Source organism: Cupressus sempervirens, chromosome 10 (genome assembly GCF_028749045.1).
Source record: "Cupressus sempervirens isolate cs-2001-9-10 chromosome 10, ASM2874904v1, whole genome shotgun sequence".
Lineage (NCBI taxonomy): Eukaryota > Viridiplantae > Streptophyta > Pinopsida > Cupressales > Cupressaceae > Cupressus > Cupressus sempervirens.
Genome location: NC_143127.1, coordinates 167,243,860 through 167,270,808, shown reverse-complemented (window position 1 = coordinate 167,270,808; position 26,949 = coordinate 167,243,860). Strand labels below are relative to the sequence as shown.

At 35.9% G+C, this 26,949-nt stretch overlaps 1 protein-coding gene across 2 annotated transcripts in view; it reads left to right on the top strand.

Moving 5' to 3' along the window:
* LOC149533130 (uncharacterized) overlaps window positions 1–26,949 on the top strand; it is a 154,242-nt gene that overhangs the window by 43,430 nt on the left and 83,863 nt on the right. For both annotated transcript variants that reach the window (XM_089805120.1, XM_089805121.1), the window contains one exon: window positions 23,070–23,242. In XM_089805120.1, the coding sequence (XP_089661246.1) occupies window positions 23,070–23,242 (173 nt within the window). The remainder of the gene's footprint in view (window positions 1–23,069; window positions 23,243–26,949) is intronic.

Below are 26,949 nucleotides of genomic sequence, written 5' to 3'. Positions count from 1 at the left end.
GAGTGAATGGTCATGTCTCCATTCAGAGACATGCCCATTCACTCTCACACCCTTCCTTGACATATATATATTCGATCTGCCCGATCTTGCTAGGCATCAAAATCTATTAATGCAAAGCATATCTGATGGAACATAAACATCACAATTTGAAGAATATATTTATTATATTACTGTAGGGTAAATACGTAGATTCTGAAGTAAATTAGATCCATTGCCATTAAAGTTTGAACCTGCAAATAAAATCGTTCATTAGCCAGCATTATATTGAAATTGCAAACATATTCCGAAATTTGAAAAACTTAGTATAACTTTACATGGTATTAAAGCCTCGTCAAGGAAAGATCATATTAAGTTTGAGAATTCAGATTCACATCTTGAATCATAGTCTAATAGTCTTCTTCTAAAATGTCAAAATTGATAAGATTTGAAGACCATCATGCAAATGTTGACAACTTCACATCTTGGAAACTTTGAATAACAATGATGCTAAAAGAGAACAAGTTAGAATCTTTTGTGAAAGAAGAACAGGAAGAACCAAAAGATTATTCAGAGAAAACTCGATGGATTGAGAACAATGAGAAGGCCATGAAAATTATGGTGGATGCAATTTGAGATCATATAGTACCTATAGTAGCAAAACATGAAACAACATATCACATGTTCAAAGCCCTCAAAAATGCATTTGTAGCAAACAATATTGGAACGACAAATGAATCATAAAGTATGAATAAAGGAGAATTAGTAAATGCATTCTTCACGAGAATCACTGAATTAAGGGATCAATTGTCATCTGTTGGATACGAAATTGACAATCAAGAGTTATCCCTAATAGCATTAGGAGGACTACCAAATTCATGGGAACCATTTGTATAGGGTATAAGTGCAAGATCTAAACTTCCAAAATTGGATCGATTAAGATCTGACTTCAAGAAGAGTCGAGACAAATGACTAAAGGAAAACAAAAGCCCATAGATGAAGACATTCATGTTCTTAACACCAACTCTCATAAGAAGGGTAAGAAGAAGAACCTTAAAAGGAAAAGGAATTTTCATGGAAAGGGATCTTCCAAATAGAAGAAAGACCTGTGTAAAATCCAATGTTTCAGATGTGATCAATATGGACATTATGCACTAAATTGCTCTGATCGATCAAAACTTCAAGCCTCATTTGCCAAGACTGATATGTCAAACGAAGATCAAGATCCTGAGAAGTGTGCCTTCTACTTAGCATTGTCTAGTCAAGTGTCAAACAAATCCAACACTTGGATATTCGATAGTGGATCTTCAAGGCACATCACAAGATATTGAGACAACCTAGAAAGCATGCAAATAGAAATAGATGAAGAAGTTACAATTGGGGATGATTCTGCACATTCTGTGAAAGGGATTGGGACCTGCACTATCAAACTAAAATCAAGGAACTCTATTCAACTCTTTGGAGTACTATATGTACCAGGTATTAAAAGAAACCTAATATCTATATTAGCCCTTGAAGATGATGGATATAGAGTTACATTGATGGAAGGTAAAGTACTAGCATGGGCAAAGAATTCAACTATAAAGAAGGCTCAAACTATAGGTATGAGACAAGGACTATTACATGAACTTTGCACTAAATCAAACCAAGCTCTTATTCATGAGACTTTAGATTCAAATGAAATCTAGCATTGAAGATTAGGTCATATAAACTTTCGTGCCCTAACCTCTATGGGGAAGTTTGTAATTGGACTACTTAAATTAAGTCAATTTCATAATGAATCTTGTAAAGGTTGTGTCTTGGGGAAAAACACCAAAAATTCATTTCCTAATAGTTTGAGTAAAACTAAAGATGTGTTAGAATTAATACACTCTAACTTATGTGAACCCATTTCAATACCATCCTTAGGAGGATTTTTGTACAATGTGATAGTTGTTGATGACTTCTCTAGGAAGATATGGATATACTTGCTTAAATGCAAGGAATTTGATGAGTTTCTTAGAAAGTTTAAAGAATTCAAAGCTATCACTGAAAACTCCTTAGGAAAGAAAATCAAAATTCTAAGAACAGATAATGGAAAAGAATACACTTTTGAAATATTTAAAGAATTTTGTAAAAATGCTAGGATTAGTAGGGAGTTCACAGCTCCCTACAACCTTCAACAGAATGGGGTTACTGAGAGGAGAAATTGAACTATTGTAGAAGCTACTAGGGCATGTTAGTTTTTTCGGACCGCTGCAAATGTACTAAGCACTGCCATTATGTCTGGTATGTGTTTTTCAAATGCAGCTATCAATATGTTTATATGAAGAAAGAGTTATGAATAGACATGTCTCTTTAGGAATATGTCTATTCATGATAGTAACCATTATAATTATATATACAAATTATATATTATCTCTTTCTCTAATATATAAATAATTATAAAATATATATGTATATATATTTATGTATATCTCATATATATCAAATATATATACATATCTTCACTAGAGTTTATCAGAACTGAACTACAAAACATTAACAGGGCCATGATATATGATCAAAATTTGAGCATGTCATTTTGGGTTGAAGCATCTAATACAACATTCTAAATTCAAAACAAATGTCCTCACTCACATTTGGACAACAAAACTCTTGAAGAAGTCTTTTCAGGTGAAAAACCATACATTAGTCATTTGAGGATATTTGGATGCCTTGTTTACATCCATGTATCTAAAGAGAAAAGAACAAAATTAGAACCTATTGGAAGGAAATGAATCCTTATTGGTTATAGCGAAACTGCAAAGGGTTACAAAGTATACATACTTGGACAAAAACAAATAGAACTCAGTAGAAATGTCATTTGAAGAAGACATTGCCTTCAAAAGATTAAAAGGTTTAAATGTTATTGAGATTTATGACACACCTAAAACCATAGAAGAGGTTCCCACTCCCGAGATTCAAAGGGAATACCTAGAAGAGACTACAAATGAATATGAGACCCTTCCTGAGATTCAAGAAGAAAATCTTGACAATAATCCAAAGTGGCCACTTTGGGCAAGAAAGATAATAGAGGAAGTGGATCTATTTGCAACACCCAAAGGAACATTTAGAGAAAGCAAAAGACCTCACAAATTAACATATAATGTTTTAACGTGTTAGATTTTCTAACTCTAAACCTTCTAATGTTTCTGAAGCTATCAAGCATTAAGTTTGGAAAGATGCTATGATAGAAGAATATTTTCTAACTCTGAACCTTCTAGTGTTTCCAAAGCTATCAAGCGTTAAGTTTGGAAAGATGCTATGATAGAAGAATATCAATCAATACTAAAGAATTATGTTTGGGATATAGTTCCTAGACCAAAAGGGAAATCTGTTGTTTCATGCAAATGGCTCTTCAAAGTTAAGCATGTTGCAGATGGCAGCATTGAAAAACATAAAGCACGATTATTAGCTAGACGATTCTTTCAAGAGGAAGGAATCGATTATGAAGAAAATTTTGCGCCAGTTGCTAGATATACCTCAGTTAGAGCAGTAATAGCCATTGTAGCTGCCAAAGGTTGGAAAATATTAAATCAATGTGAAAACAACCTCTCTAAATGGAACCATTGAGGAAGAAGTATATTTAGAGCAACTTGAAGGCTTTGTGATTCATGATGCAACTTCTTATGTTTGTAGATTGAAGAAAGCTCTATATGGACTCAAACAGGCTGCCGGAGCCTAGTATGAAAGGATTGACAAATATCCATTGAGTCTTGGATTCTCCAAGAATGATTATCATCCAAATCTTTATTTTAAAGTAACTAATGGTGATATGTTGATATTAATCCTTTATGTTGACAATCTTCTAATTACAGGAGAAGACCACCTCATTAATCAATGTAAGAAAGAGTTGGCTTTTGAATTTGACATGGACTTAGGGATTTCTTACTTCCTTGGATTGGAAGTCTAACAGAAGTCGGGGAAGATCTTCCTAAATCAAGAGAAGTACATTATTGATATCTTGAAAAGATTTGGAATGTGGAACTGTAGACCTATGCCAACACCTATGGAAACCAATTTACTCAAACTAAAAGAAGCAACCGTCGAATCCAGACTCATAGATCTTACTCTAGATAGATAGATAATTGGATCTCTGATTTATTTTGTGAATACTCCATCGGATATTTGCTATGCCATGAATGCATTGAGCCAGTTCATTTGTAAACCTCGAGAAGTACATCTTGTTGTTGTGAAGCATATATTGAGGTACCGTTAGGGTACCATTGGGTATGGAATTAAATATGAGAATACCAATTTGAACCTGCATGGATATATGGATGTTGATTTGGTCAGAAGTGTGACTGACCAGAAAAGCACATGAAGATGTTGTTTCAGGTTGGGATCAACTATGATCTCATGAATTTGCAGGAAGCAATCTTTAGTTGCTCAGAGTTCAACCTAAGCATAATACATTGCAGCCGCAATGGGAGCAAGAGAAGCAGTGTGGCTTCAAAAATTGCTTGTGGGACTATTTGGTGAGCCTCTAAAGCCTACCATCATTCATTGTGATAATTAAAGTTGCATCAAATTATCCGTGAATCCGGTATTTCATGATAGATCAAAGCATATAGAGATTCCTTACCACTACGAAAGAGACAAGATGGAAAAAAGAGCTATCCAATTGGAGTATATTAATACTAGTGATCAAACAACAAACATTCTCACCAAGCTTCTTTCAAAAGTGAAAGTTGATCACTTTAGAAAGAAACTTGGTATGGTTGAAATATAAGTTTTTGAGATTAAGTCTCAAAATGGTATTAATATTTATATAAAGATGTTTAAAGTGTAAACTCTTATCATATGTGTGACTATGATTTATAGGCCCATCCTTTATACATTATTGAAAGGTGACGATCTTTTAATAATGAGTTGTTGACTCTAACATTATAAGGTGACAACTTTATAATGATTTGACTACTATCGTGAGACTTGATATTTATGGACAAGTCATGATAGTTAAATGGACATATTGATAGATATCATGAGACTTGATATCAGTGGAAGATCATTATGTTTTCTTATCATGGTGGATATTATGAGACGTAATGTCTATGGATATACCATGATCTATTATGGTAGACATCACGAGACTTGATGTCGGTGCACATACCATAACTGAGAAGAATATCATGTGACTTGATGTTCTTAAGCATATCCTTTGATATCATGAGCTAGGTGATTTCATTTTTCAAATAAGGTGAACTTGTTGACATATATATGTGTGTGTGTGTGTGGGTGTGTGTGTACTTTGTCTTCCCTAGCTAAGAGGGAGTGCTAAAGTATGTAGCTTTGGTTAGACAATATCTGTGATTGATGATATGAGAATATATACATATGTATATATATACCAATATGATCTACATACTAATATATATATATATATATATAATCCAAATCGAATCGTATTCTGCATATGATGACCACTGTATGAAAACCGATGTTCATATATATATTTTCATCTGAGATTGTATCTCTGTAATGATCGAGATATATTTTGATCCTTATTTGTTTAGATCAATATCAGTCTGCATAATTATCATTATCAGGCTGTGATTGAATCGACACCATTATGGTCGTTGATATATGATTAGACTTTTGTTATGTCTAAATAAACACCGAATGGGTATGATAGTCAAACACCGAATGGGTATGAGAGTGAATGGTCATTTCTCCATTTGGAGACATGCCCATTCACTCTCACATCCTTCCTTGACATGTATATGTTCGATCTGCCCGATCTTGCTAGGCATCAAAATCTGTTAATGCAAAGCATATCTGAAGGAATATAAGCATCACAATTTGAAGAATATCTCTATTATATTACTGTAGAGTAAATACATAGATTCTGAAATAAATCAGATCCACTGTCATTAAAGTTTGAACCTGCTTATAAAAACGTTCATCAGTCAGCATTATACTGAAATTGCAAACATATTCCGAAATCTGATATAAACTTAGTATAACTTTACAAAAGGGAAACAGGTTATGAAATTATATATCTTAGATCAGATAGAGGTGGTTAGTTCTTGTTTAACAAGTTCATTTTTTATTGTGAAGAAGAAGGTATAAGACATTACTGAACAACCAGAACACCTCAACAGAATTGTGTAGTAGAATGAAGAAACAAAACGGTAAAAGAAATGGCAAGGACATTACTTAATGAATCAATCTTTTTGATAAATTTTGGGTAGAAGTTGTTGATACAACAGTTTATGTTCTTAACTGGGTGCAACTTAGATCTCATAGCAAGATAACTCCTTAGGAATTATGGTATGGTGAGCCAGCTTCAGTGAAATACTTTAAAGTTTTTGGAAGTAAGTGTTATATTAAATGGGATGAAGAAGGTCTAAATACCTTTGATTCAAAATGTGACAAGGGAGTGTTTCTTGGTTATTCAATTCACAACAAAGCATACAAATGTTATAACAACAGCTTAAAGAGAATTGTTGAATGTATCAATGTAAAAATGGATGAATAATGACATAAAGACAATTCTGATGATTGTGTGGTTGACTTGGAAAATTTATTTGAAAATACTTCTACAATTTCTTTTTTAATGGAATAACTTCTACAATGTAATGGCCCTTGCTGTAAAGGCCACTAAAAACCACTGCTGATCTGTAGCAATTCCTTAAATACTTGGCTAGCAACCGTTAATTGGGTGATGATGTAATGTCTTAAAGTTGTAGCAACAGATTCACCTCATGTGATTGATGCAACAATTGCAATGAAGTACAATAAAAAATAACAGTATCATAACATTCAGGAAATCTGAAAATCCTTGCCTCTGTTGTTGACACCTATATGAAGCACTGCTGGCAATCCTGCAGCCCGAAATATATACCTCTGCACCCTGCTGACAGCCTCCTGGTACAGGCCGTACAGTACGGCACCTGTACTGAGGAAAAAACTCAATGATGGCAGCTGAAATTACTCCAAACAGGGATGCCTAGGGATGTTTGGTAGTCCCTTAAAAACATTTAATGCAACTCTGAGCCGTTTGTGAGATAAAAACAATTTTTGTGACCCAAGCCCTAGTACGGCTCTGATATGTACGGCCCTGTTATAAAATAATCTGCTGGGTATTGGAGGCCGAAAATGGTATGATCTAGAATGCCTAGGGTAAATATATAACCCCTCCAAAGCATAAGTTCAAACTCCCAAGCAATATGGAGTTATGAGTAAAAATGTGAGTCCAGGCCCTGGTACGGACTGATCAGAAATTCGCACTAAATGACCTCCGAATTTTGCCAAACTGATTCTGTACTGTGATGAAAAATTTCCAAGCCTTCTACGAACAGTTCCAAATCCTCCTAATCAATTCTCTGAATAATTCACCATTAAATGGCTGAATACCATCTCCAATGAGCAACCCTTCAGAAGATATCTCACTTCCTTAGTTATGCAAATCCAAGGGAGTTTTCGTTCCCAAAGACCTAATGGAAATTTGCAGACCAACGACCGCAAATTGCTCTAATATAATAAGAAGCAGAATCCACAAAATCCCTTGTTCAAATGGGTGCCTCTTGCCCTCTATTTATTCACCTTTTTAAGAAGTCACTAGGAGCTTCTAGAAACATCTTTTATAAAATCTTATTATAATGCACTTTATTATTAAATAACTTTATAAAATTAAATTAATAACTTTATAAAATTAAAAGTGCAATCTCAATTCGAAATTAGAACATGGAGGCCCCACTTACTGGATGTAGACTCAATTATAACTCTCCGAGAGCAATATGCAATCATCTGGCAACAGGATGATTCTCTCTCCGAAATCATTTGCCTATGAGAGTCAATGATAGGCAAATCTACTGTAGGAATCATGTCACTAGAAAGGGGACATGACAGTCCGCCCTTCCTGAAATTGCTTGCCCTCAAGCAATCTCAAGGCTAGATGTTGCAAAATTGTTTCATTTTCCTAAGTGGCATCTTCAATTGGAAGATCCCTCCATATAACCAAATATTCTCTGATCACTCTTCTGCGGAGCTGCTTTTCCCTACTATCCAAAATGAATTCCGGCACTAAGATCAATTTCCCTTCATCATCCAAGGGAGGTAATACCGTAGAAGGTACTACATTTTGTCCCAACACCTTTTTAAGCCGCGACACATGGAACACATTGTACACTTTGCTATCTGCTGGAAGCTCAAGCTCATAAGACAATTCCCCTATCCGCCTAGTGATCCTGAAAGGCCCATAATACCTAGGCTTAAGCTTCTCTGATCCACTCTTCTTAAGAGTAGATTGTCGAAATGGTTGAAGCATGAGGTAAACCATGTCACCAACTTCAAAGCTCCTCTCTGTCCTTTTTTGATCTGCATACTGCTTATACTGATTCTGTGCCCTGGCTATGTTATCTCAGAGAGCATCAATAATGTCCTTACTCTCTTGAATCAAATTCCCAGCACGTGGAACCCTAACATCACCCATCAGCAAATCAATAAAGCTCGGTGCATCATACCCATATAAAGCTCGGAAAGGTGTCATCTGAATAGACATGTGAAAGGTGGTATTATAACAATATTCACACAAATAAATCCATCTCACCCATGCCTTCTGCTGATCAGCCATGTAATTTCTCAAGTAGCCTTCTACCCACTTGTTCACTATTTCCGTCTGTCCATCAGTCTGCGGTTGATAACTAGTATTGGGTGTAAGCTCAGTGCCACATAATCGGAACACCTCCTGCCAAAAATGACTCAAGAATCTACTATCTCTGTCGGTCACAATATTTCGGGGTATCCCATGTAACTTGAAAATCTCTCTAAAGAATACCTCAGCTACCTGTATAGCTGTGTGAGTAGTAGTGATGGGAAAGGAGTGTGCATACTTCGTCAATCTATCCACCACCACATAAATGCAATCATGACCTTGGGCCTTGGGCAAGCTTGTAATGAAGTCCATGGATATGCATTCCCATTTTTGATCTGGAATGGGAAGTGGCTGTAGGAGTCCTACTGGGAAGGTGTGCTCTTGTCTATTCTGCTGACAAACATGACACTCACGAACATATTGCAATACATCTGTCTTGAGTCCTTTCCATGCGAATCGTTCTCGCACCTGTCTGTATGTTTTAAAGTACCCAGGATGACCAGCTATAGGTGAATCATGAAGAGCCCTCATAATAGACCGCTTCACCTTCGATCCTGGGACTAAAAATATCCTGTTCTTGTAAATAATCAATTCTTCCGCAAGTGTATACCTGGTATCAACAATTGTCCCATCAACTATCCCAGATGCCCAGGAGTCTTTAGCATACTCTGCAACAATCAAATGCTTCCAATCCTCAGAGATCTCAACCATTGCACTGAGATGTGGCCTACGTGACAAGGCATCTACTACCACATTCTGAGTCCCTCTCACGTATGATATATCAAAGTCGTAAGCCTGCAGCTTACTCACCCATTTCTGCTGTCTATCATTGAGATCTCTCTGACCAAGGAAATGTCTCAAACTGTTGTGGTTAGTTTTTATACAAAACTTACCACCTACTAGATACTGCCTGAATTTAGCCAATGCATGCATAATGGCTAACATTTCCTTATTGTAAATGCTGAATGACCTTTCTGGCCCACAGAGTTTCCTGCTCTCATATGGAATAGGGTGTTTGTCTTGCATCAAAACAGCCCCAATACCATCTCCTGATGGGTCATACTGAAGCTCAAATGGCTTCGAGAAATCGGGCAATGCTAATACCGGACATGAAGTCATAATCTCTTTAAATCTATCAAAACAAGCCTGTGCCTTCGATGTCCAAACAAAGGCTCCCTTCTTCAGCAAATCTGTCATAGGAGCCGCATGTTGTGAATATCCACAAACAAATCTGCGATAGAAGCCACATAAACCTAGGAATCCTCTCAGCTGGGTCAGGTTCTCAGTAATAGGCCACTCTACTATAGCATGGATCTTATCAGGATCCATCTGTACTCCTTCTCTACTGATAATATGACCCAAGTATAATAACTCGGTCATACCCAAATCACATTTGGACTCTTTGGCATACAAGGACTCTGCTTGCAAGGTATTCAATACTGTCTCTAAATGCTCCATATGCTCATGCCATGTCCGACTGTATACCAAGATATCATCAAAGAAAACCAACACAAACTTCCTCAACTGATGATGGAAGACCTTATTCATGGTGGACTGAAAAGTAGCTAGTGCATTGGTCAACCCGAATGGCATGACCATGAACTCAAAGTGCCCACAATGACATCTGAATGCAGTCTTCTCTATGTCCTGTTCTTTGACTCTAATCTGGTGGTAACTTGATCTCAAATCAATCTTACTGAAGTAACATGCCCCGTGTAGCTCATCTATCAACTCATCAATCCGCGGAATGGGATATCTATTCTTAATAGTCTTCTTATTTAGCACCCTGTAATCTATGCACATCCGCAGTGAACCATCCTTCTTCTTTACCAGGACTACCGAGGAAGCAAAAGGAGATTTGCTAGGTCTAATGTGCCCCATTGCAAGAAGCTCCTTGATGGTTTTCTCTATTTCATCCTTGAGCCTCTTAGGATGCCTGTATGGAGTAATCATAACTGGTTTAGCACCCTCTTCTAGCTCAATGATGTGCTCAATCCCTCTATCAGGTGGTGTACCAGGTGGAATATCGCTGAATACCTTGTCATACTTCTTTCTCAATATTTGGATGTCTGGGTGATATTCTGTCTTTTGCTGTTCCTCCTTTGTGGGCATGAGAGTACACATGGCTGCCCATTCAATATCATTATGCCTCACCAATCTTTCCAATCGCCTGAGAGAAATGGTTCGGATGTCACTATTCCTGATAGCTCTCAACACATGTTGCTTCCCATCAACCTCAAACTTGATCTCCATGTCTTTAAGTCTGAAAGTGACCTCACCCAATAAACGCAACCATGTCATTCCCAAAACGATATCCAAGTCACCCATATTGACCACATGGTAATCTGCTTTGAACTCATAATTATTCAGGCGTAAAGGCATGTCTCTAACCATCTTGTTACACTTAAGAGTGTAACCATCAACAACCTGTACTCGGAGACCCTCAAACTCCTCCGTCTTAATACCACGGCGCTCAACCAAACGTGCATCAATGAAGTTGTGCGTAGCACCTGTATCAACCAATGTGATCACCTTCTGTCCTGCTAGAACACCACATAACCTAAAGGATCCCTCCTGTTGAATACTAGACAAACGTACCTGCTGTAAATGTAACTCAGGTTCCTCTTTTTGTTCTGAATCCTCTGTCTCTCCCTCAGGCTCTATATCACTGTGATCATCCTCATGTGCTGTATTGTCAGAGTCAGATCCTTCATAATATGCCCACATAATTCTATTGGCCTTTCCCTTAGGTCTCAAAGGATAATCATGGTCCCTATCATATGGGCCTTTGCAATAGATGCATAACTTCTTCCTGCGCAAGTCGTTCAGTGCCTCTGCATCCAATGGTGTAGTGGATTTTCCTTTGGTATCAACGCTCTTCCCTTTATTCTTATCAAACTTCTTATTATCTCTAAAAAAAGTAGTATTCCTGGAAATGAACCTGCTAGACGGTGCTGTAAGTTCCATACTTCGTGCTTTCCTCATAGCCTCCTGTAGTGTCGGTGGGTCAAATGCCTTAATCCAACCCTTGAGGGGTTCAGACAATCCTTCTGTGAACAAGATAACCAACCGCCTTTCAGACACATCCTGTACCATAAGTGACAACCTCTGAAATTCACTAATATAAACCTCCAAACTGCCTGACTGTCTTAATTGTGTGAGGTCACGAAAATAGATCTCTGGATCCTTCCTATCAAAACGCTCAACCAATCTATCCACAAAGTGTTGGTAAGATGTCACCTGGTTGTGCTGCAAAATAACCATCCCGTGTGACCACCAATCATGAGTTGCGCCCTCCAAATGCAAGGTGGCGTACCTGATGGCATCTATCTCAGACATAGGCCTCAATGCTAGGAAAGTATCCAACTTATGAATCCATGCTTGTGCTATCATTTGACCACTACCATCGAAAGATGGTAAAGTGAGTTTGCCAGCAGCTCGTTGCAACTCACTATCATGACCTCCTCTAGGTCTCCTGTTCTGACGGCTACTCCTCATATGCTCTCTCCTCTGGTTCAGGTAGCGATCAAAGTTCAGTAGCTCACGCACATGCGCTGGTAATGCCTGCCATTCTGCAGTAGCAGTTCTGAGATCATCCTGAAAATCCTCTGGCAAGTCATCTTCTCCTATCTCCTGAGCCTCATCCCTTAAGAAAGTGGGACGAGTAGGCCTATTTGCTGTCCATGATCTGCGCCTAGGAGCACCCTATGAGCCTGCCACACTACTATTATCATGATCAGGTGTACCTCTACCATGTTCCTGAATCCTGGGCTGAACAACTCTCTCCATTATGGTAGTCAATGCTTGTAGTGACTGGGCTATTTCTTGCTGTCCGGTAGTCATGATTTTGTAAAATTCTCTGGTCTCATCGTCATCAATTCTGGGAAATCTAGGTGGACTCTGTGACTGTCTCTCACCCATATCTCTAAATTTCTGTTCGCCCTTGAGTGTTGCTCTTCTGCGTATATAGTACCTGGGATAAGGTTGCATAAAATGTTTCACCCAACAGGATGGCAAGAACACTGCTCTGATACCACTGTAATGGCCCTTGCTGTAAAGGCCACTAAAAACCACTACTGATCTGTAGCAATTCCTTAAATACTTGGCTAGCAACCGTTAATTGGGTGATGATGTAATGTCTTAAAGTTGTAGCAAACAGGTTCACCTCATGTGATTGATGTAACAATTGCAATGAAGTACAATAAAAAATAACAGTATAATAACATTCAGGAAATCTGAAAATCCTTGCCTCTGTTGTTGACACCTATATGAAGCACTGCTGGCAATCCTGCAGCTCGAAATATATACCTCTGCACCCTGTTGACAGCCTCCTGGTACAGGCCGTATAGTATGGCACCTGTACTGAGAAAAAAACTCAATGATGGCAGCCGAAATTACTCCAAACAGGGACGCCTAGGGATGTTTGGTAGTCCCTTAAAAACATTTAATGCAACTCTGAGCCGTTTGTGAGATAAAACAATTTTTGTGACCCAAGCCCTAGTACGGCTCTGATATGTACGGCCCTGTTATAAAATAATCTTCTGGGTATTGGAGGTCGAAAATGGTATGATCTGGAATGCCTAGGGTAAATATATAACCCCTCCAAAGCATAAATTCAAACTCCCAAGCAATATGGAGTTATGAGTAAAAATGTGAGTCCAGGCCTTGGTACGGACTGATCAGAAATTCACACTAAATGACCTCCAAATTTTGCCAAACTGATTCTGTGCTGTGATGAAGAATTTCCAAGCCTTCTATGAACAGTTCCAAATCCTCCTAATCAATTCTCAGAATAATTCACCATGAAATGGCTGAATACCATCTCCAATGGGAAACCCTTCAGAAGATATCTCACTTCCTCAGTTATGCAGATCCAAGGGATTTTTCGTTCCCAAAGACCTAATGGAAATTTGCAGACCAACGACCGCAAATTGCTCTAATATAATAAGAAGTAGAATCCACTAAATCCCTTGTTCAAATGGGTGCCTCTTGCCCTCTATTTATTCACCTTTTTAAGAAGTCACTAGGAGCTTCTAGAAACATCTTTTATAAAATCTTATTATAATGCACTTTATTATTAAATAACTTTATAAAATTAAATTAATAACTTTATAAAATTAAAAGTACAATCTCAATTCGAAATTAGAACATGTAGGCCCCACTTACTAGATGTAGACTCAATTATAACTCTCCGAGAGCAATATGCAATCATCTGGCAACAGGATGACTCTCTCTCCGAAATCATTTGCCTATGAGAGTCAATGATAGGCAAATCTACTGTAGGAATCATGTCACTAGAAAGGGGACATGACATACAACAAATAATTCTAATGAGGATGTTGAAGTGTGTTTGGAAAATACTAGTGAAATTTCCTTTGAAAACATTGGTGGAAACAATCCAACTAACAACCCATCTAAGTTTGTGAAACAAAATCATCGTGAACAACAGATTATTGGTAATAAAGATGATGGAATTTAGACTAGGAAAAAGGTTGTCAAAAATTATAATGTGGAAGCACATTTTGAGGAAGCATATTTGTCCTTAATCCCTAAAATAGAGCCTAAAACTAATAAAGCGGCAAGTGTTGATGTTGGATTAGTGCAATGAAACAGGAGTTAGCACATATTGAAAAAAACAAACTTTGGAATTGGCTGCATGACCGTCTGATAAAAATGTAATTGGTGCTAAATGGGTGTTTAAAAATAAACTTAATGAAAATGGTCTAATTGTTTGAAATAAAGCTTGAGTAGTCTGTAAAGGCTATGCACAGATTGAAGGTGTAGCTTTCAAGGAAACATTCGCTCTGGTAGCCAGGCTAGAAGCCATTCGTATGTTTCTAGCATTTTCAGTGTATAAAAACTTAAAATTTTGGCAAATGGATGTGCAGTCAACCTTTCTGAATGGTTATTGAAGAGGAGGTTTATATGGAACAACTTGAGGGTTTCGTTTTTGAAGGAAAGGAAGATTAGGTATGCAGACTTAAAAAAGGCATTATATGGCCTTAAACAGGCACCTAGGGCTTGGTATTCCGTGCTTGATCAACATTTTCTTCAGCACGGTTTTCACAGAGGTAATGCAGGTAGTAACATGTATTTCAAGTCTTTTGATAATTTGATCTTTGTTGTGGTTATATATGTTGATGAATTCATTTTTGGGGGTAATGATAAAATATGTCAGGATTTTACTAATTAAATGCAATCAGTCTTAGTGATGCAAATCCTAGTTAGCAGAACTATCCTACTTCCTTTGTTTTCAAGTTTCTCAGTTGAGTGATGACAATTTTTTATCTTAAACTAAATATACAAAAGAAATGCTTGAAAAGTTTCAAATGGATTATGCAAACCTGTCAGTACTCCAATGGTTACATGATGTAAGCTTAATAAGGATGATGACTCTCCTGCAACAGATCAGACTCAATATAGATCAATGATTGGCAGCTTACTTCATCTCACAATGTCCAGACCAGATATTATGCAGGCAGTATGTATGTTTGCGAGATTTCAGGCCTTTCCTAAAGTCTCCCATCTTAATGCACTGAAACGTATTTTCAAATATTTGCAGAGTACTCTTGAGTTTGGTTTATGGTATTCAAGTGATGACAAGCTTTCACTTGTTACATACACAGATGCTAACTATGCAGGTTGTTTGGAGGACAAGCATAGCACCAGTGGGGGAGCTTTCTTTTTGGCAACATATTAGTTGTATGGTTAAGCAAGAAACAAGAACCAGTTACTCTTTCCTCTTCATAGTCTGACTATATTACTGGAGTTGTATGTTGTACACAGGTTTTGTGGATGAAACAAACTCTTTTGGATTTAAAGGTTAACTTTGATGGACCCATTCTTATTTACTATGATAACACTAATGCGATTAATATCTCTAAAAATCCTGTTTTACACTCGCACACTAAACATATTTCTATAGGATTTCATTTCTTGAAATAATGGGTTGCAGATGGTGAAGTTTCTCTGGAATATGTTCAAACTAAACAACAGTTGGCTGATATCTTCACTATGCCTCTTCCTGCAGCTACCTTTGAATGTCTTTTCAAGAAAAGCTTGGAATTTTGTCTTTGCCACATCAAATTCATGGAGGAGGGCTTGAACTGAGGGGGGTTATTCATTGTTTTATTTAACACCCCATGTCCCCTTGTCATTGATGTCAAAGGGGGAGACGGAATAACAAGTTGGTTTGGTTTTGGTTTTTCAGTTTGCTATTTGATGTTGTGTTTCTGGGTTCAATTGCAGATTGGTGGTATTTGATGTTGTGTTTTAGGGTTGATTTGCAGATTGATGGTATGTTTTGGTTATAGGTCAGATCAAGACAGTTATGGTATTTTGCTATCAATGACAGGGGAAGATTGTTGGCAGTGTCATTGATGTCAAATAAAGGTTTATACACAGAATGAAAATAAAAACATAAAACTATGTTAATCTGATATTTCAATTACAGACTATGGTTTCCTTATTTGTGAGAAGAATGGTTGTTTTGTGATTACATGAATACAGTTATATTTTAGAGGGCTTATACAGACATACGATTCATCTTATCATGTCTGTTACACAACACAACAAGTATACAATGTATTTTGAGTAACATATGTTCGTACCTTTTTGTTTAGTAGCAATCAAGTCTCTGTATTTAGAGGTCTTCTATAGACGTCAGGATGAGATGCATATCTTTCATCAGATATTTGATGGAGTATGAGCTGTGATTGGGGAATTGCCGTGTGTGATCACTGGTCCAATCACAGTTGCAAAATAGAAAAAGTTATTTTCTTGGGACTTCAAAACTTTTATTCCCGCCATTTCCTTGATGTTGGAGAAAACATTTAGGCTTCTCTCGACGGTAATCAACTAATCGACACTTAAGAATATGGCTGGTTCAGCAGTTTGAGATAACTCAGATGCTTATTTGGTGGTGATTGTCTTATAAAATTCTTTTAACTTATCTTTGTCATTTGAGAACAGGTGTCAACAAGAATTTCTATTCAAACCACAGTTGATTATCGTTCTTCATATGTAAGTGACATGTTTTATAATAGTGTGCGGTAAACTTTATTTGGTAATAGTTGGGTTTGATAAATTTAATGTGAAGATATATCGTTGTCACCATTAGAATAGCCGGCTCTGTGCTAAATTTGTTAATTTCGAAGATTTATGTGCATGTGTTAAAAATTGATGTTAATTAACAAATAGAACTGCCGGTAACTGGAACACTTGGCAGTTGGTGATATTACTGGAAAACTATTGACCAGTTGGAAAAAAATGAAACTTCTTTTCATATATGTCTCTCTGTCAAATGGAAAGGGTGTGTGAGAAAAAAAAAGTCAGTTGCGGTATTGATAATATATGTATTAAAAGATTGATCTGTTGGTGACACATAAGTGCAGAGCAATTAATTCATTGTCCTTAAATTTTCACAGTATGTATCATAGGAATCTGATTTGATGACAATGAGCAAAGCTTTAGCAATTCAGTCAGAGGGAATGTTCATAGATGATCTCATTCTGTAGAAACAAAAGTTCAATACTGGGTTGGCTTTTGAAAGAAAATATAGTTCAATCTATCTATATCTTCAAGGCAATCGTAACAGGTATAATAAATTGGACATGAATCTGTAATGCATGCTATTGTGTACTGTTTTATTGAAATTATCCTTAAATCAAGTTTGTTTCACAGAGGACAGATCTTATTAACAGTAGACAAATTACATATCAGATTATACATGTTGAAGTTGAATACAGTTTTACAGAAAAATCTTTAATGTTTCTTTTGACAAACTTGAAGGTCTATTCAACATATATTTCTGGTTTAACAAGCATGATAAGTTGCAGATTCACTGGAATATGTGATATTCAATTTGGTGCTTTTTGAAGTGTATCTCCACTGGAATTTCCATCTGTTTGAATTCAGATCAAGAGCTTTGTTATACTAGAAATCTTTGTAGTCATAGTTGATAATCATTTCATTATACCAAAACTTTACCAAGTTGATAATTGAGTGGGTTGGAGCCCTGAACATTATAGAGTTGGTGCTCATATAAGGCTGTTGAATTAAGGTTCAGATTGCATAAGTTGGTGCTTATGTTGTAGAAGAGTTGATGCTCTTAGGAATTGAGGGATTTGTTGACTCCTTAGGGTTGAAGCCCTTAAAGTTGTAATTGGACATAAGGTTTTGTGAGACTGGATTAGGAAAGTAGCTCCTAGCAGTTTATATCTTGGTGGTTTTCTCCTGCATTGGGTTTCATGTCACATTTTGTGCATTGCTCTTTTGATGTTGGTCTTATGTTTAATGAGATGCTCATGAAAATATATCAGATAGAAAATTAAATTGGGTTACAGATTATGGTACACTCCTAATTCACTCCCCTTTTAGTCATGTAATTGTGGTATATATGGGTTCATGTCATCCTTGAGGTCTCAAGAGAGGAATGGAGAGTGTAATACTGCAAGCTCCTCATTGATAATATTCCACAATTGAATATATACAATAGGGATGAAAGGCTTTATTTATAAAGATTACAAGATGATGTTCTAAATGAAACAACTGGGAACAAAAGGTAGAATTAGAAACTAACTAAACTAGCTAAGGTAGCCAGTATAGAAACATTACATTATTTGTAACACTGTCCCTTAATGCTCATCGTTCAAAGTACCCTTCAAAATATATAGAAAGTTGCCCCCTTTTCTTCAGAATACTTTGCAACATGAGTTTTCTGTTGATACCCTCCCATTCTACAAAACTTTGGATATGACCTGTTGAGTTTTGCCTAGAATTAAAGATAAATGGCAATAAGGAAGAATAGAAGCAGGTACAAGAGACATAGGATATTATCTCGAAAAAACCTTTCCACTTGAAGGGAAAAACCCAGCCACACAACCGAAATATCATTTTTATTGATAATAAAATGTCCAAGTACAATGCTTTTACTTGATACAAATTGTTGTGTATACACACAAAGTAATCACACATATATATAGAATTCAAACCAAAAGGTCTCTTTAATTTCCATGAACAAGTCTCTTCATATTTCCAAATGCAAGCCTCTTTGCATGACACGTCTCTACATATAATATTATTTCGAATATTATCATATATAACTTATTCAGCTGAAGATGACCATAACGGTCATATTTCTATTTCATAAAATCAGAGAGAAAATTCTCTATCACAGCTATAATCTTCAACTCTCCCTCTTAGCAAGAGAGAGATCTTTAGTATGGCATGCACACATAGCTGCAACCAAAGATGTCAATATCACATAGATTCTTATAATCACATGTTATCTCAACATAACATAATTTCATCAAAAGCACATAAATTATAGTTATGGAATCACACATGACTTCCACTATTCCTACTCACAGAGGGTGGTCCACCATACCTACTCGCAAAGGGTGGAACAAGGGCTTTCACCCCAGACTGAATTTCCACCATGCCTCATGACAGAGTGTGGATCCAGCATACCTACTCGTAGAGAGTGGAACGAGGGCTTTCACCTTAGACTTCTTCCCGAGAAGAATGCATTTCCACTATGCCTCATCGTAGAGGGTGGATCCACCATACCTACTGGCAGAGAGTGGAACAAGGGATTTCATGTTCAACTTCTCTCGTAGAGAATAACTCTTTAGCAACATGTGTAGAAATGATTGAAATTCTCTCTCAACAGTGACTCCCTCTCAACAAGGGCAGCTTTGATCATCACAATAGGATAATTGATGCAACCTCCCTTTGAAGCTGAAACATCTCCTTCTTAATATGTATCAAAGTAACATCTTCATCTCATTGCTTCTTGTTGCATCTTGCAATCAAGAGAGATACTAAGAACTCATAAAATCAATTATAATAGAGATCAATGTTAAGAGCATACACTATTCCCAGTGATATAACAAGAGTTCGTAATCGATATTTAAAGATAGAATGCGTACATCTTTGTAGTCCAATCTTCCTCGGGAATGATCTCAGCCTACCAAAAGATGATTCCTTCATCTAGCTATTGAATTTTTTAATATCACAGTTCTTGCTAATACTAAAGTCTTTGTTAATATATGTAGGTTTGGTCAGATACAGGGATCACATCAATGCCATACATGCATACATATACTTGCACATAATTCTTGTGCTAAATCCGAATTATTATACATATACCTTGGTAGAATCCTTGCAGCTAATCAAAACCATATATAAGTAAAGTCTACTGAAATCTGCACTTCCAGATTATCTCTTGGAGATCGAATAGATGATCTATTGTTAAATATCGATCAAGTGTTCTCAATATATTGTAATTGGATCGAGCATATAATCCATTATAGTATATATAGATCGAAGGTCTTAAATAGAATTTTATTAATGCTTAATCACAACTGATTAGTATCGGGTCTGTTAGATACTTCATAATGAACCTTTGTGTCTCTTCATGAGAAGACATATCATGAGCAGACATGTTCGCTCATGACATGTTCCTAATGGCATTATAAATATAGACCAAAACAAAAGAGACGAGTATCAAAATTGATAAATGCTCTGCCGTATTTGGAGTTCTGAAATTATGCTTTGATATTCAGTATTTGTTAATACTGAATCTATTTCACGTAATGGACAGTGCCACTACATATGGATCCTTCAAAAATAACAGTCTTCAATGCTTCCAATCTCAAAGACTCTCTGAAAACTGATTTACAAATTCTATGATTCTCAGAATTAGCACATACTCTTCCTCGGCAACAATTCAAAAAGTTGAAGCACAACAAAAAAAACCAGTCTGAACACTTCTACCTAGAGCAATAATTATACCAAACTCACAAAATTCTGTGTAATGTCCCCTTTTAGGGTTAGTCATGCAATTGAGTCATTTAATGTTATAGGCTTCTTCAAGACCTAAGTTTATGATTAGAAAGTAATTGTCTTCTAACATACCAAATGTTCTAATCATTTAATTTGTGAATCAAAGAGTACAGATGTTAATCAAGTTGCCTAGATACCATTTGAGGACTCCCTCAAAGTTTACAGGTTTAAGCCTGTTTCATGAAGATTTACGGATTGCTGACCCCTACCCTCTATTGGGTAAAACCTTAGATTGGATTTATACAAGCTCCTCCTTGACAACATAGTACACTTCTTACTAGAGATTAAATAGCAATACATCAACAATTATATGTAATGATAATCATGGAAACGAAGTTTGTTCTTAATAATAATGTTATTATTTGAATTTAGGATCTGAAGGTATAGATGTTATCCAAGTTGCGTAGACACCAAATGTGCAAATGGATTCCCCCAAAGTTTATAGGTCCAAGTACATGTCCCAAAGGATCATGGGTCACTGACCCCTACCCTATCTTGGGACAAAAGATCCAATTGCTGGGACTTAGGCAAGCCCTTCCTTGGTAACATTGTCTGCTTCTGATCACAAATCAAATAGTAATAATATATACGCATAATAATAAGTTACTTCCATTATTGATAATAATAAAATATTATTCCATCTCTGATGAGAATTTAATTATAGTAATATATATTCATTTAATTACTTTAGTATGGTGAATATATACCTACATTGGATTAGTATAACATGAACCTATACTCAGAAATATTTGTAAGACATAACCTTGGTGCTTGGGTAGTTACACCCCTAACACTGAGAGCCTATTTATTCTAATGATTTCCCAATGTTAAGGGGCGGCATTATTACTATGCCCGTGTAATTGTTTACTAAGGTGGCGATTTTGTTAAATAAATTAGAATGTGATGTTTACGGAGGATGGATATTTGAATTCCATGTCTTATAATGTACTCGCCAACCTTGTAAGCAATAGGGAAAGATATTGTTAATAGAGTGTTCTGGTTGTTATGAAATACTGATGGGTTGGACCAATGGGTTCCCCCTTTAATTTAATTCTCCTTTGTTTTTCCCCCGAATGGTGGTGGTGTGTGTGACTTTCCCATTGTCTCTTCCTATTCATTGGGCTCCAGTTTTGATCCCCTCCTTCATATTCTTTTCTTATGCCGAGGTAAATCCATGTAGATTCCAGTTAGTAGTTGCCCTTATTATTGGGACTGCCCTTAGATCTTTCTCTTATTTTCTTTCGTCTATCATTTACCTGTTTGGGTTGTGGGGTTTATCCCTTTCGTCCTTGTGTTTCTCTATAATTTTCTTTTTATCCTGTTCGATACCCTTTTAACATTAGTCATTGTCTATTTAAATGTCATCAGTAATTTCTTCAAGGGATGCGACCCTGATGTGTGGGTCCCACCGTACTTCCCTCTATTATATATGAAACAATATGGCTTCTTTAATTAATATGGATTGTTTATTATGAATTGATATTAGTTTATTTATTTATTTACAATATAAATTGTTGATTTATTTATTAATATGAATAAATTAGTTTGTTTAGTAGGACTACTTTATAATAAATCGATTGATAATATTTAATTTGTTTAATTCAATATTAACATTGTTAGATATAGACTTATCAATCAGTTAGCCATTCTATATTATAGGAAGATTATATATTAAATTTAATTACTAGAGGAGATGTTACATTCTGTGAATACAACCAAAAAAATATAAATAAATCTAGGATTAACAACAAACTAGAATAAATCATTTTAAGCTCAGACAAAGACTCCTCCATATTTCTGAATATATCATTACCTGAGAAAGATCTCACATAAAGGTTTATGAATCCCAATGGACACTATTGAAGAACCGACTCATATGAATTATTAAAAATTGTGTACCTTCATTCTTTAAGGTCAAGAATGTGTCTTAGTTAACAAATGACACACCTTTGGATGAAAATTAGTCATCCATAGAAACTGAAATTGGCACATTTCCAGAAGCTTAACTTTGTTTGGGCACACTAATTTGGTGTGACTCTTACTTATCTAAAGCATATATATTTTAAAACTTTACTGATTATCAGCTACATCTACAACTACTGAAAAGAACATTATATAATATAGTCCATGAGAAAGAAAATGGTAGAAAACTGCTTATGAAAAGTAAATGTCTGTTACACATCAACTAAATCATGAGTATGAACTTATATGGACCAAGATTAGGGAATTTTGCACGACACCTATCGATTGCTAGTATGGGGGCTTCCAACAACAATCATGGTAATATTGTATAAAATTCATCTCTACGTTTATAGTCACTATTTCTCAAATACACACACAATTTGAAGCATAACAAAATGCTAACATGCATGTCTTTTAAGATGAAAAATAATTGTCTTTATTCCTACGTTGGTGCTGGTTTGTGCTAGGTTGCTTTTATGCAGCCTCATTCACTCCTGGTTTAGCTTTAAATGATGAACTGGATGTTGTATTGAGAAGTTAGAACTAAGTAAAATTGGCATTAAATAAGAGTTGAAAACCTGGCAAGTGATACAGTAGAAATAGTTAGTAACTTGTTCAGTTCTAGCATTGACCTGTACACTTTGGTATTTTGGTTGTTATGCAGGTCAGTGTGTCTTTATTGATGCTGAACATGCTCTAGATCAATCACTTGCAGAAGCTGTGGGTGTAAAGTCACAGAATCTACTTTTTTCTCAGCCTAATAGTGGCGAACAAGCTCTCAATCTAATTGATAAATTCATTCGCAGTGGTTGTGTGGATGTTATTGTGATAGACAGTGTAACTACAATTCCCTGTCCACATTGTTATTTAGTCTTTTAAAATAAACTCTAGCTAAATAGAAAGTTTACTGAAATGTTATTGTCTTCTTTGATTTTTTTATCTATTCTTGTTTGCTAATTAAAAACTTTATGAAAATCAAAGTCTAGGTATAAAGGCTGTTTTTGATGCATTTTTATTGTAAGTAGCTGTAGTTCGACTTTGAGACATAATTATCTGACATTTTCTTAATAGTGTTGGCTAGCATACATGACAAAAGGTTCCCATCAAAGTCAATACAACCATGCAAAAGACAACTTACATTCAATTTGATATACTATGGTGATGGAAGCCCCTTTGTCTTAATGGAAATTCGAGTTGCTTTAGGATATAATTCTGAAATGAAGGATGCACTGTGAATGTCTTTCAATGCAAATTATGGGTCCATAAATTTTGTAATTGTCTTATAGCATTGAAATACAGTGAGGCAAATCTAAAGCTAATATTGAACCGTTGTGGCTAACCTTTTTTTCCCCTTATATTGGTAAGCTTTCAATTAGTTTGCTCAAAGGTTGCACCTTCAAGCTCAATAAACTATTTCAAGCAATTCTCGACAAGTTCAGTGGTTTGGGGGTCCTAAAGTTTAGAGATAACATTTATAGAGTTCTCAATGAAAGCTTTGATTAATAGGTTGAATACATTAAAACTAATAGAAATACTAAAGTCTTAAGCATAGTTCAAAAACTTGGTAAAAAATCGACAGGCCTAAAATTTGACCGACTTGGAACTCTCAAAAACTTGGCAAATTTACTTAATATTAAAAAGCACAAATTTGTAGAATATTGTTAATATACATGCATATAACTGAATATACAGATGTCATAAATAGTTCTATCTTCATTTGTAGATTAAAAACAATTTCAACTCACATCAGTGTCATATCAATATGATTGTAAATTTATATATTAATATTTTACAAGTTTCATCTATGGAATACATGTCCCCGAAACAATTTTTAATTTTTGCTTTTTAAAAGCCAAAGTAAGGGCCAGGAAACTCCAGCTCACAGTTGGGTTGACGGAGCTAAGACAAATTAAGGCCTTTGAGACCTAATGATCCTTCATGGCGCATACTATTTTTTAAGTGCAGCCAAAAAAGTCTCTAATATCAATACATCCTCATCCAAATTTGCACAAATATGTCTGTAAATGATCTCATGGACTGATATTTTTGTCCTAGTTGAGCTTTTCCCAGACATGTGAGTTATTGGCAAGTTTTTCTGCTCCTTTTGAGCAAGAACTTGCCAAAAATTTGTCAGTTAATGTTTTGGTGAGTTACTAACTGAAATATGAGAACTTGTGAGTCCAGCAAGTACTTATCAAGTTTCTAATGTATGGTCTGAGTGACAATGATTCCTGTTTTGTCACTTGTCAGCCTTTTCAAAGGTTCTCCCTTTCCCACAAGATAAGAATTGATGAAGGGAGATAGATTGTAGCGTTTATGTTGGCATGGAGAGTGTTAATATTATAATTCTGTTGGATAAATTAAACTATATATATGAGATATAAAAATAATTTATAGCAAATATTATATATATGCAATAATTAAATTATGTTAAGAGTATATATAATATATATATGTATGCTATATATATGAGATCTATTATATATATGCTTAAGATTGTTATATAACCATTATAATACATTGAGAAAATATTATTTGTGATTTAACAATAACTAATGTGAGTTAATATTTTAACAAGAGACATGATGTCTCTACCAGAGACATGCCTCTTTATATCACATATATATTTATTAGAATGGTAACTTGAAACATATAAAAATTCTACAAGTGCTATTACAAGTTAAAGCATATTTGAAAACCTAAGAAATCTAACAGAGAGGATTTCCTCATTTGACCTTTCCTTTGACATCTACCCCTGCTATTCATGATTCTAGTTGGGAGGACTAGGGAAAGGATCAATAATCCTCATTTGTTCTTTTATTACAGAAAAACAGGTTTTGAAGGGACCTGAAACCCTATTTACAAAAGATGCATACATAAAATCAGATATACCCATATAAGTTCGAATCAATAAACCAAGACAAAACAAGCTACAAAAGAGGAAATAGAGATGGCAGCCAAAGGCTTGCACAAGACACAAAAGACAAGAAAACAACTAGAGACCAGAGAAGAGAAGCACCTGCTAAGCCAGGTTGATGCAGAGAGCACTGCAAGAAGTGTAGATGAACCCTTCACAACAAATCTGTCCTCAAAGGTTTCATTCAAAACCCCCCTTTTGTATTCCTCAGTTCTTCACAAGTCCAACTCTCTATCCATGAGTTCAAATGGATCACAAGGACTTCCCATGATATCCTACACATTCATCCAAAATGAGCAATTTTGGGTTTTGGGACCAAAATCCCTAAAATGGGGCAAACTTGAATTTTGACTTCAAACTCCAACCACAACCTAACCAACACCTCAGACACCTTTAAGATGACTAATATATCAGGAATCATCCACTGATTAGGCTCAAAAAGTCTCAAAATGCTCTTAACCCTTATCAAGCTAGTAGGCAGACCTAATACAATTACAATTCCCAAATTGGTTTTTAGACCTTAACTCTAAACACTTGTACACAACCGTAGGAAGTAATCTACTTTTTAGACACCCTTTACATTGTTCTTTGAGATTCCTTAATATTAGGATCTGACTCCCATCCTAAGTCTCCTAACCCCAACTATGTTGATTTAGCTTAATAGGGTTAGTTTCGTGCATTGACAAAGCAACCATGGCAAGATGAATTGGTCGACTGGTTCTAATTGTTGGGACATCTTCTACCATATCCCTTAACTCCAAAACAATAAAAAACTAGACCCCTCACTTGTTTTGAACTTCTGTAACAACATTTATAGTTGATTTGTACACAAGCACATTGAGATGTTGAGCCTAGGGCTTCTTAGTAAAATTAGGAAATGATGATTTTTGATGCTAGGCTTTTGGGGCCTTAAAGTACATTGTTTCTACTTTCTTTCCACAGAAGGCTGTGAAATTGCAACGGTGGAAAGGCAAGTGGAATGCATTTTTTTGAGAAAACCCTATGAAAGTGAGGGTTTGGTGACTATTTGTACAAAAACTCTTATAGCTTGCTTGGTTCTTCAGTCCTGGACTTCAAACCAAATGAAAATAGAAAATAAGACGCCACACTATCTCATCACGAGCATAGATCACACCTACCAATCCATGCATGTCCTTACAATGCACTGAAACATGAAATTTGCACCAAAAATCCGGGTTTCTTCATTCCAACTCCATCAAATTTTTTCACAAATCACCATTCTGATTTCCTTTGACCATCCAATTGCTATTTACACCTATTCCAATGGTTATAACTCCCTTTTGTTTTCAAAATGGGTGTTGGGTGGTAGTTTGCAATTTTGTTGAAAATTTGTCAATGTTGCATAATGCAACATTGACAACATTTTAGCAACTTTTACATGTGATTTGCATTTTGCCTTTATCTTTGTCCTAAAGACTTTCATGGGGATCCAACTCTACCAACCCATAAAAACATGAAATTTTCACCCTTCGACCATTGGTTTATGACTGTACCTAATTATCAAATGGCCTTACAAATGGGTTTAAAACTTGGATTAAAGGATCCTTATTACAATCAAAGTATTTTGACCTATCCCCTTCATTTAGGAAAGATGCCCCTACGCCAT